General features: G+C 32.3%; 1 protein-coding gene across 1 annotated transcript; it reads right to left on the reverse strand.

The window, feature by feature from the left end:
• Positions 1-2,691: 2,691 nt before the first annotated feature.
• Positions 2,692-9,159, reverse strand: LOC106787235. Its single transcript, XM_014749432.1, has 4 exons — positions 9,016-9,159; positions 3,199-3,404; positions 2,942-3,049; positions 2,692-2,837 (listed from the first exon to the last, which is right to left on the reverse strand). The coding sequence occupies exons 1-4, from the start codon at positions 9,157-9,159 to the stop codon at positions 2,693-2,695; spliced, it is 603 nt and encodes a 200-aa protein (XP_014604918.1). The 3' UTR covers position 2,692.
• Between the last annotated feature and the right edge of the window lie 3,639 nt (positions 9,160-12,798).

The raw sequence follows: 12,798 nt of genomic DNA on the forward strand, positions 1-12,798 counted from the left end.
AGAAATGAAAAGGAGACGAAAAATGAGGAAAAGAGAGAGAGAGAGAGAGAGAGAGAAAGAGAACCGATAGTTGGTACTACATATACTTTTTCTTTTTCTCTCTCACACGATTTTTCCGCTATTTCATCTTCTAAGGAGAGAAAGCTCGAGAATAAAAGAAATATAGAAGCTAGATGATTCTTGCGTTTTCTCTTCCGTCACATCAAAAGAAGAACGTCAACGTAGTAGTAGTAGTAATACTAGTAGTAGTAATAGAAGTAATAGTATGGTCCGTCTCGCGTGACAGAAGAACCGATGAAATGAAAAATTTTCTCTCCCTCTTTTCTCAATTCCTTCCTTCCTTCCTTCTTTCCTTCATTTTTACTTATTTTTCCTTGACTCTTGTGTAGTTGGTTGTAGTGTTGGTAGTGTAGGTGGGTGCATCAATGGGGATCGATTTAAACGAGGGGAACTATGGGATGTGTGCGAGTGTAGGAAGGGGAATTTTAGAAGAAAGAAAAGGGTAGAAGTAGGAAGAAAAAAATAATAAAAAAGATAGAAGACGTAGGACCAACTACGACGAGTCGAATGTCGAAAACGGATCGAGTAGAAACCGAAGAGAAATCAGGGGATCTGTGCTAGGAAAATTCGAGCCGAACGAATCTAAGAAGAATCTACTGAAAGAGAATTTCAAATGGGGAACGTGTCCGTCCATTGGTAGATCTTCTCTTTTACTGCATCCTGAACCCCTGAACCTCAACCCCAATCTTAACTCTCCTCCCCACGTCCCACCGTAAAGCCGCACCCTTCGAGGGCAACGTCATTTCCCTCCCTTCGCTACTTTCTTTCTTTCTTTCTTTCTTATTTTTTTTTTTTTTACTTTTTTTCTATGATCTCAAATTTACTCCGGGTCTCATCTTTTTTTATTTTTTATTTTTTACTTTCTTTTTTTTCTCCTTCCTAACCCAACTTCACTCACTCCTGTATCTTATCGTTTCCCGTACTGTCTTCCTCGTGGATTCTCGTGAGAATTTGAAGAACCGAAAAGGAAATTCTTTTCTTTTTTTACTTTTTTCTTCTTTTTCCTACTACAGTAAAGAATAAGAGAAATCAGACTGATGTTACAAGAAAATGTCTTCTTTAATGAATTCTATTATATGTTAAGTTTGTTTTATTTATAATTATTATTTTTATATGGAAGAAACACAATTTTGACATTAAATTAATAAGTATCCTAAATTTTCTATTCAATATTTATTTTTTTAATTAATTTAATTTTGCTAAATTAAGATTCCCATATTCCTGGATAGAGCACTTATTTAAATAAATCAATTTAAAGAGGCTATACATTTGTCTGATATTTTCTAATCACATCCTAATACTTTTTAGATAATCTTACAATTTCTACAAACTATTATACTTTTATCCAACATAATAATCAATTTTACTTATTAATATACTTAAATACCTTAATCTTGAATGTTTCTACAAACTGGTAGAAAGAAAAAGAGGAAGAAAATGTGCAGTGAAAAAGTAATTCTCTTGAAAATACTTGTACGAAGCTATCCTCGAATACACGATAAAGGACTCCTAAAGTGGAGTTACGTTGGAATGCTACTCGACCATGAAAAAATAAAAAATAAAGAAAGAAGATCGATAATATAGCCAGGATAGATACGACAAGAGAAAGAAAGATAAAAAGAGAGATAGAGAGAGAGAGAGAGAGAGAGAGAGAGAGAGAGAAAGGGAAAAAGAGCTTTCATTTTTCACAACTTTAGAGCAACTTCATTGCAACGAATCCAAAGTAATGCAACGATATCTAAATGTTAGTACGATTAATTGAGCATACTTTTTAAATTCGTGATAAAGTATTAAGAACGAAAATCGGTATTGGTTATAAATACCTCATATCTATACGTTAATTTCACCAAATGGTATAACCATTTATATAATACATTTTTCTTAGTGACCAGAGGTAATTTTAATGTCTTTAGAGTAAGCATTTTTAAATTGAATATTTTTAAGATCTATTAGATAAAAAGTTCGTAACCGATGAAATGAAACGGTTATTAAATTTACCTAGTAGATATAATTTATTTAGTGATATCGAATGATTGAAATTGTATCATGAATTTTATCAAAGTCAATTTATACAGGATTTACTTAAAGATCGTTTTTAATATAAAAAGTAAGACAGTGATAATACTCGATAAAACTTAATTGCAACAAATCGATATTACTGGTAAATAAAATGTAATAATATATAATAATGAATGTTATATCTTATCTCGACAGGGAAAAGTATGTTTTTCTTTTTATTTCTAATTTCTTCTTTTCATTATTGTGAAGTGAGCTTGATAAATTTCCTTTTCTTTTTTTCTTCTTTTTTTCTACAGTATTTTATATTAATTTTAAAGGAAATATCATTTAAAAAACGGGCGCATTTTCACAAATATTTAAAGCTACATTTGTAATAGAATTTTAAATAACAATGTATATGTCATATTTAGTTTTTATGTGTGCCTTCAGAAATGAACATCGTTCTTTATATCGATCACGCATTTAATACTAGTAAGCTAGAAAATCTTCTATACTTTTTTCAACTTTTTAATAAGAATAACTTACTTTTTGTTCTTTTTTTCTTAGCGAAAGAATAAACTAAATCTTAAATAAAGTCTTATCTCATTGTCAGTTAAGAAATTGTATAGAGGAATCAAAAGGGGCGAGTAATTCGATCCAAAAATCCTTGACCAGCCGGGCAAGAAGAAAAGATCCTTGAGCAATCCTCGTATTTTTGACCAACTTTGGCTGCTAAGAGGAAATCTTCAGGAAAAGATGGATCCTCGGCGTGTTCCGGTCTGCGGTGTGAAATAAATCGATTATAACAAAAACGTTCAAATTTTATAATAAGCGATGAACTATTGTTCGATATTTAATTGCAAAGTATTCAATGAGACAATACGTTAATAAAAGATGTAAAAGTTCTCCGATAAGGCCTTCGTTTATTAAAGGATCTACAACAGCCTCGCAAATGCTCTTTTTTATACATTCTCGGCCGTTTAATCCGTTTCTGAAAGAAAGAAAAATCTATTAATACGTTACAAAAATTTCTTATAATAGACAAATTTCATTTGATATTATGTGAAATAAATCATATAGATAATATATTTTTTCATTGGCTCAGTCTATTGTCGTAATTATCGGTAATGTGTACTATACCTTTGAAAATATTGTTCCAACGTATTAAAGAGAAGTACCCTTCCGTACCTATCGAGATCTCTACGTCGTCGTGAAAAGACGCGATTTTGTGATAAATTACTGAAGAACGTAGCGTTTTGCGGCAGAGCATATTGGAATTGAAAGTTTTGGCCGTAAACCAAAATCCTTCCAGCTAGTTCGATCGGTACTGCGAATCCTACCACGAGCTACATTGCGAAACACAACCATTTATAAAGTAGTAGAAGTAGTCAAAAATAGTAGAAAAAAGAGGAAGGAGGAAAGAAATATATTTCTCGAAATGTTTACCATTACGATGTTCGTATTTATAATAAAATATCCCGCTAGAGAAATGAATTATCATTTATTATTTCAATGATTGAAGCTTCTTCCGATCGAACACAATTCTTATAATTAAACAGTAGATTTTTTTCTCAAAGAAAAATAAAGAGAAATAAAGTCAAAATAAAGTCAAAGAAAGTAGAGATTTTCATAAGGTCTGAGTAACGTACCGCGATAAAGATGCGAGTTGATCAATAACAGCTTGGGATTGTATCTAACATAAGAAACAAGTCTGGGATTCATCTTAGAGAGTACATTCGCTCGTAAAACATTTGTATTATCCTAGATACTGATCAAATCAATTCAACATATATGAGTGGCAATATAGTTTTCTCTTAGTACGAGAGTTATAAATATGGAGAGACAAAAAAAACATTGGATAGATAAGAAATATCAAATTCTTTTTTTTCGTAACGTTACTTTATCTTCTCTCAGAAGGAGGAGATGCCTAATTATTTGTTTCTTACTATCTTTTTCTATTTTTATTGTAAATTTTGTTGTTTGATAAATGAGAAAAGAGAAGTGAAATGACGCTGTCTCCAATGGTTATCTTTTTTCTTCCATTCTGTGAAAAATTTCACCATTCTTGACACTGGCGTGGTTTTGGTATTTGAACTTTTAGAATATCGCTTAACCACCTACTCCTTCCCCGTCTCCCTATTTCGTTCCCGTGATTCCCAAGATATTACGTTGTTTCGAAACTTTTTCCTTCTTTCACGTCTGTATCAACCGGCCGAGCCACCCCCAAGCTTCCTCCTTCTGTTTTTCTTTTCAATTTCCCTCCCTCTTTCTTTTTTTTTCTTTTCTTCTTTTTTAACCCCTTCTACGTTTTCCATTTTCTTTCTTTGTCGTTTTCCTTCCGAGGTCTTACCTTGTTTTCATTTTCTTTAGTTAAATTGCATAATATTGAATATACCGAGTTGATCATCTAAAATAAGAAGTATTAAAACATTTCAATTATTTTTAACGAGGAATTATAATATAACAAAAAATGAGTATGTAAATACCTTGTACAATGGATTATTTATGTTTGAAGTTTATGAAGCTTTTATTATAATAATGAATTGATTAACGTTTGTGTGTGTAGATAAGTATATTCGTTAGTATCAATGATTTTACGAAGATTTTATTCATCGGTATTACGTAAAAGCACTCTCTATCGATTTTCCGAATCAGCTCGAAGTGAACTATATACAATAATACCTTTTACCATTCTCTCGGAGCTTTCTCTTTCTATTTCCCCACTTTTCAAGCCTTCCGGGAGATATCCTCGCGAAAATCGCTAAGCGTGCACCGTTTTCGCTACGTTCGACTACAGACTTGCACCCGTGTGGAATTTAAATTTTCCTAAAGCGTAGGAGGTACAAAAGTAGATGGAGGTTACAGTAGAAGGCGTGGTATTCTCCAAGGAATCGTAAGACAAACCTTTGGAAACTGGCTTTTACACCAATGCTCGCACCTTCCCAAATTGACCTTTGGTCAATGTTCAAATTCACCGTTTTGATCATTTTCTCATTTACCAATATTCTATCTCTCGTTATTCAAATTTTCATTTCATAACTTTTTATAACAAACCCGTATAAATAATAATTATTATATTTTGTTGGAATGATATTTAAACGAAAACAAACCATCGACATTTGAAACTAAGTAAAAATATTTGTCCTTCAAAGACCTAGCTTGCAACGGGGAAAATATTAAACGTCCGATATAAAAGTTCCAAAGGAAAATTGTCGAAAGATATAAATACGGGGTTGGGGGAAAAGGACTTTTATTTCTACATAAAACTAACGTTATATGCATATAAACAAATACTCGGGCCGAATTTACGCTTATTTTTGTCTCCTCCCTGTTTAGCCAGGATTATTGAGGGATAAACTTTCAAATATTTGTAATACTCCGTAAGTACGCGACGGGGCGAGGAGGGATTGGTACTCGTGCGAGGAGTTTGCGCGCACGACCGAATTACGAGGCAAACACAATCGATGTCAATTTCTTTCCTTTTTTTTTTTCTTTTTTTTTTTTATTATACCTTGGCAAACTCCACTCGTTGTCGTTCCATGCCACGCGCGCATTGACCCGAATATACATCGTGTTTGCTCTCTTACCGTACTTCCGGAAGCAGCAATCAGGCAGCCCGAACTAATGTAAACGGCCGACGCGCACAACTTCGACTTTTCCATCTTTTCTTTTCTTTTCTTTTTTTTCTTTCTTTCTTTCTTTCTTTCTCTTTTAGAAAAGTTTCACCTCGCTTCGACTATTTCCTAAATTTTTCGCTTTTTCTTCTTTTACCTTCTTATTTTCAAAAAGATCTTACACAACGAAACGAGGTTAATGAGATCGGTCGAAAATCTTTCGATTATTTATTTTCATTGATATTTATCCTCTCTTCAACATTTCTTTTCCGAATATTCTAACATTTTTCTTTGACAATTTTTATTTATATAAATGAAATAAAATATTCTACAAGTTGAATCTGCAATGTATTTATAGTCTCGTTCAAAGAGATCATTCGTAATTCGATGGAACGTTCATTTGAAACTTGCTTTTAGCAATAAAATGAATCAACTTTGGATAATATTTCATTTGACAAGAAAGACAAGATATTAGACAAATTTTGATCTTCATTAATATTTAATATTATTCATCAAGTATTCCTTTTAACTTATTTACCATTTATTATCCCTTTTGATCGATTTCTAATTATTCGTTATTTACTTTGATAACAAATTTTACTTTGTTAATATTTTCCGAATACTTTGATATTTGATAATAGAATGATAACAAAAAATCCTAATACAATAAAAACCTACACGAATGTGTGTATTCATTGTATTTTACGATAGATTGCTTCATCTTTTCTAAATAGTTTCATTGTTTTCGGGCAATTCGCTTAACTCGCTGAAATACGAAACGGAAAATGAAAAGCGTTAGACGGTACTCTGTAGAACTTGGTGAGCTTTGCACGCGATCAGAACGGATACCAACAACGAAACAGAGAAAGAGAAAGAGAGATGAGCGTTGATCCAAAGTTAAGTAGTTTTGTGGATGTTACATGGAATTTGTACACGATATATTATCTACCCTCGTGATAATTTAACATAAATTGTTTCTACGTGCAAAGTTTACACGGTTAAAACTAAAGATCGATAGAATTAGTTACACACACATATACACATACGTAACACGCTTTGTGTCGGAAATATTATCACACCTGATCAAGCTAGTTTAACCCTTGTTCAACGAGACTCTCTCTCTCTCTCTCTCTCTCTCTCTCTCTTTTGCGAAAGAAACTCGTTCAAAGTAGCACTCGTCCTACTTTGTATTTAGGTTTATCGTTAAGGTAACAGCCCGGAACGAACGGACGAGAAACGTGTTATTTCTATCCGTTCGTTTGGAATTAATATAGAAAGAAAATTTATCAAATATTCCATTAAACTCAATCTTGTTCCACTTACTTTACAAATTCGAATCAAATTGTGAATTATTTATAGAATTATATTTGAAATTGTTCGAAAAGTAATTTCGTTTTATTTCGAAATTACTACGAAAAACGAAATTATTTTACGAACAACCTAATAATAAACTGATAAAAGAGAAAGAAAAAAAGAGAATTAACAAGGCATGTATAGATCACAAAATACATTTTCATTATCATACAAACACCCTCCCAACCATTAACACGTGTGCATACACGTGTATAGGCGCACGTAGAGGTCGTTATACATTTGATTATTTTTAATTTAAATAGCAATCGTTCGTATAATTTATCTATTCGTTTTAAAAACGTACTCCAACCAATGTTCCATACATCTTTCCTATTATTATTGAGGTACATTATATTCAAGTCTCTTGGAATATTAGTAAAATGATTGATCGGGTGTTTACCCAATGAAACATTGAAGTACCATTTGGAACTTATTTTAAATATAAAGCTACTATTGCACGAGTGAAATAAGAGGGAAACATTGAAATAGAGAGWCAGAGAGAGAGAGAGAGAGAGAGAGAGAGAGAGAGAGAGAGAGAGAGAAACAAAACCTTAGACGAAAAGCATCGATCATATTTTATGTAACACGAAAACGGTCTATCAAGCGGAAATTTCATGACGGATCTTTCTCACACTCTCTCTCTCTCTCTTTCTCTCTCTCTCTTCCTCTTTATTTTTCCTTGTCCCTTATCTTCTCGTATCAAACGAAAAGTCTACGCACTAGGAAACCCGATATATCATTTTCGTGCTTCCTCCTTTAATCTCTTTGCTATAGAAAAAAAAAAGAATAAAATAATATAAAATAAAACAATAGGGAAAAGAAAGGAAGGAGGAAAACAGGGAAGGAAAAAGAAGAAATAAATCCTGTGCTAATCCATAAAAGAAACAAAACGAACGAACGAACGAACGAAAGTGCGTTTTTCAAACGAGCGATCCTTGAACTGCTAAAAGAGTCCTTTCATCATAACAAATTGAAATAGACGTGAAAGGGAGAGTGAGATAGAAAGCAGAAATGTATATATATATATAATATATATGTATATACATATATATATAGAGAGAGAGAGAGAGAGATAGAATCTCGCGAGGGAGTTTGAGAATCAACGTTATATTTTCACAGCCATTAATTTTCACGATGTTTCTCACTAATACGATAATAGAAAGCGTAATAGGAGGACATTCACGATAGGTAATAGCTTATAATTTGATTAATCTTAACGTTGAAGAATATTTTCAATGAAAATTATAATACGAAAAAATAAAAATATAAAAAAAAAAAAAAATAAAAAAGCGCTCCCGGAAGTAGCAATATATAAAAAAAAAAAAAAAAGCCATTATAATAGAACCAAGTCCTAATAAAAAGAATAAGAAGAAGATAATAATAATATTTTGGTTGTTTTCTGATGTTTTAAAATATATTGACAAGGCTTAGAAAATTAGAAATATTGTTTGATGGTTTGGTTTTTTATTTATTAAAAAAGTGAACGTTAAAGTAATCACAATCATCGATACGATTAGATTTTGATTTTGTTGATTGTCAATTGAGCAAATTAAAAGTGAAGACAAAAATTAAGTAAAAATGAATGGAAGAATCGTATAATCGGATTCGTAGGAAAATAAAATCAACCGTGCTTTACTTGAAACGAAGAACTTAAACGGAGTTTACTCGATTATACGACGTAATATCGAATTATATTTATATGGAAAACTACGAGAAAATGAAATTTCAAATCTGCTCTCTTCTCCCAGCAGCTTGTTCTCTTTTTCTAATTCACCTTTGCCGTAAAAAGAGGTTGCTCGAAAAGACAAAACGAAGAGAGTCAAAGGAGAAGGACAGAGAAATAGAAGAATATATCATCTTGATTCCCTATCTTCTCTTATTTTCTTTCTTTATCGAATTAATACGAATTTAAAAACGTTTAATCGAATATATTTGATCGTAAAGAAAAATTAATAAATATACAAAAAAAAAGAGAAAAGAAAAAACGTACCTTAATCGTACCACCGAAAGGATAAAGAAGTGGGGGTGAATATAAAAGGTTTCTCTTTTCTCTGAGGTCTCTATCGATTCGGCTTCGAGATAATTCGAAGAGACTGGCCAAAAGGAAGAAGAGGAAGAAACGAACACCGGTCATCTCGGATCACTAAACATAAAGTTCATACATAAAATCAAAAAAACCGAAACAAAATGTAGGGAAAGAAGAAAAAGGGAGAGAGAAAAAAAACCATAACATTCGTTAGTCACGAGCCATATATGCAGGACCATTTCGCAACGTTAAACTAAAATAATAATAATAATAATAATAATAATAATAATAATAATAATAATAACAATGATAACAACATTTGACGATATACCTCTCTATATTATATATGATGTATATGTATATATAATATCCGTTTATGTTCGACGATACGGCAAATGTTTCATGAAATGCGTCAAGTTATTTCACGTGCGAAACTGTAATAAAAACCTAGACGAACCTGTGCGATAAAATGAAATTGTGAATCCGTGGAGCGAGGGTGTGTGTATCGCCATTTCGATAAACGTCAGATCGATGTTCAAACAAATAAATATTTTTTTTTAAATATATACACTAACGGTTAAAATGATTTGACCATCTAACGGAATAATCAAATGTTTACTTAAATCAACACCCTATTGAATTTTTCTTAATACTTGTATTAGAAAATGAATGGTTTGTTAAACAACAAAAATTGAATAATTATCGTTGACTTCGATTGTGCCCATTGATCGATCAAAATTTTGTTTGTGCGTAACACAAGGATAATCAACGCGACTTAACGTAATCGAAAATCTTTATAAGATTGGAAATAATTATTAAAAATAAATATTTAAATACGTATTATAAGTGTAGAATGAAATCGCTTAAAAAGAAAACAATATATGTTTTATAAAAAACAATATTCGAGCCAGAAACTGAGCATAGAATAAAAACTACCGGATGAATAAACAAAGTTTGTCTACTCTTCGAAAATTCCTTTAACGAGTGAAAGAGAATGAGAGAGGGTGGAGAATGGGGTTGTGAGAGAGGAAGAACAATAAGAAGAAGAATAAGAAGAAGAAAAGAAAAGACATCGGAGATATTCCGATCGAGGAGAAAGAGTTTTCGAGTGAAGAGAAGGATTCGCCACGCTCGTTGAAAGTTTTCTTTCTCTCGAACGAAACGGTGAAAGTTTAGTAGACTTGGATGGTTAGAACAGGGATGATAGCAGGGGGTTGGAAGGAAGAAGGGGCGGGGACGGGGAACGTTTGGAGGGGGATACCAGGTGAACGTTTTATGAAAATCACGCGGAAAACGATGCTTTTCTTATTTTACTTCGGAAAGAAAATAAAAGGAGAGAAGAAGAATGAAAATAGAAAAAATAGATAAACTAGAACAAAAATTCGCGTACAGGTGTGTGTGTGTTTGTGTGTAGTATCTTTGAAGGCAACCCAACGCACGGGATCTTTAAATATAGGTGAACACCTTTATCAAGGTTACAATTTATAGGGGCTTTTATAGTCCCCTACCTCTTTACCCACTCGCATAAGTATCGCGCAACCTTTCGTGCTTTTCGACTTACGGTGTAACCTCTCGAGAAAGAGAACTGGGAGAGGGTTGAAACGATTTTCAAATAGGACGACGATAAATAACTCCAATCCTTTTCTCATCATTTTCATCAATATTCTTGTGTTTTTTTTTCATTTCGTTCGAAAAATTGTTCCAAGGAAAATATATATATTTATTTAATTAGCATATCTATAATTAGAATATATTCATGTAATAATCTTAGAAAATTGGATTATTTTGAAAATAACAAATCTGACAGAGATAAATCCCATGGATCAGTATAGTAATTACAGTAATAGTAGGTTTCAAGGTAGAAAGCTGATAAACGAAGATCGGTCGAACGTCGGTAAGACCAAAGTAAAGTATCTTTTTTTAGATACACGAGACAGACTTCGTTTTCCATTAGAAGTGAACGTCGGAGCAAGCAGCAGCAGCAGCAGCAGCTATGGGGGGAAAACCGGAATCGCTCGGTCAGCGACTCGACACCTGCGATAAATTGTGGTCTCTACGTTCTGCAGAGTTTCAAGACGCGCTTCGGTGCTTCTCTAACGTCTGTTACCAAAACCTTACCGCTACTGTACTGATCTTTCAAGATTCAACTTAGCTATTACTAACAAAAAATGCCAATATTAATGCATCCATGGAAATCAATATCGAAAACGATTCTGAAACATTCTGTCGATGTTTCTCTCTACCGTTGGACCTACTGAACATGAATTTTCAAACAATTTCTAATTGATTGGTGAAATCAATTCTGATCACGATCGACAACAACCTTTTCGAATGGGATAAAAGTAACACACAACTTTCAAATTTTCAATATGCGTTCTTTAAAAAGCCTACGACGATGAACGAACGAACGAAGAAAAGGAAGAGGAGAAATATTAGAAGAAGATGAATGGGCTGGATCGTTCGTTAGTCTCAAGATAGTTCAATAACCTCTTTTCATTCTCCTCAAGCGAAAGTTTACACGTAGCTTTTATTATTTAATAGAAAATTCGATGCTAGTTATTATATCAAAAGAAAGAAAGACAGAGAGAGATAGAGAGAGAGAGAAAGATAGAGGAAGATTATCGTTTAGTTTCATGGCTGAGATATGATCAAGCGCATAGATAATAGGTATTTATACCTTTACTAAACCTTTAGAAAATTTCTCCATACTTCAAAACTTTACCATTTTTTCACGTTAACGATATAATAACCCTTGTAGATATAACGATTCAAGTTTTATGACTATTTAATAAAAATAATATAAATTAATGAGAAATGAATTATATTATCATATATATTTAATACTTTTTCTTTCTCAATATAAATATTAAAACAATGTGAAATTAATTCATACGTCAAGTTGTACGTTACCCTTATTGACCACTCTCTTTTATCAAAACCAACACATGCGATCGTGCGTGATCATCGAAACTTAATCATCAATAAGAAAGAAAAGTAATAGAGAGAAAGGAATAAAAAAAAAAAATAAATGGCTTCCGAGATACTTTAAGCTTTGCTTTCTTTTATCTCAACCGAATGGGTTTCGAGGTATCTAACTTTCAATGCCGGGAAAAAAAAAATAATTGAGAGAGTGAAAAAGAGAGAAAGAAAGAAAGAGAAAGAAAGAAGGGGGTTAAATAAAAAAAGAGAAAGAAAATCGGCGTATTTACGAATCGAGATAAACTAGTAAAAGAAGCGAAGATGTTGAAGAAAAATAAGAACGTATAGAAGTAGGAGGAAGAAAATGAAATGAAATAAGAGAAAGTAAAAGGAGAAGAAGAAGAAGAAGAAGAAGAAGAAGAGAAAAATAAAAATAGAAAGAAGAGAATAGCACACCGTATATCGCTTTCCTCGGGTATCTTAAGGCAAGTCCCGACAGGGAAATTTACTTAGGACTTTCCCCATTTCTCTCGCCTTCGCTTTTCATGCTAGAACATCTTGTTGTTTTTCTCTTCTTCTTCTTCTTTCTCTTTATATATATATATATATATATTTCTTTCTTTTTCCAACGATAAAAATACGAAAGAATCGAGGAATATCGTCCGATTATAAGATCATTTTTATCTCTTTTCATTTTTATATTATATTAAATGTAGAAATGAATACGGTGCTTTGATAATTCATTCCATCAAAATTGGTACTTTGTTTTCCGTGTATTAATGAAAATATAAAAAGGGGAAAATAGTGTGAACAGGTGATCGGTTAAGC

Source organism: Polistes canadensis, unplaced genomic scaffold (assembly GCF_001313835.1).
Source record: "Polistes canadensis isolate GaletaPanama2010 unplaced genomic scaffold, ASM131383v1 scaffold_96, whole genome shotgun sequence".
Taxonomy (NCBI): Eukaryota; Metazoa; Arthropoda; class Insecta; order Hymenoptera; family Vespidae; genus Polistes; species Polistes canadensis.

Bases quoted from the DNA above. Each gene is read 5' to 3' on its own strand.
- LOC106787235 (XM_014749432.1), bottom strand. From the start codon at position 9,159: ATGACCGGTGTTCGTTTCTTCCTCTTCTTCCTTTTGGCCAGTCTCTTC. The intron at 3,050-3,198 runs GTATAGTACACA...TCTTTCTTTCAG, and splicing joins TTGGAACAATATTTTCAAAG to AAACGGATTAAACGGCCGAG. The intron at 2,838-2,941 runs GTATTGTCTCAT...TTCACACCGCAG, and splicing joins CTTTTACATCTTTTATTAAC to ACCGGAACACGCCGAGGATC.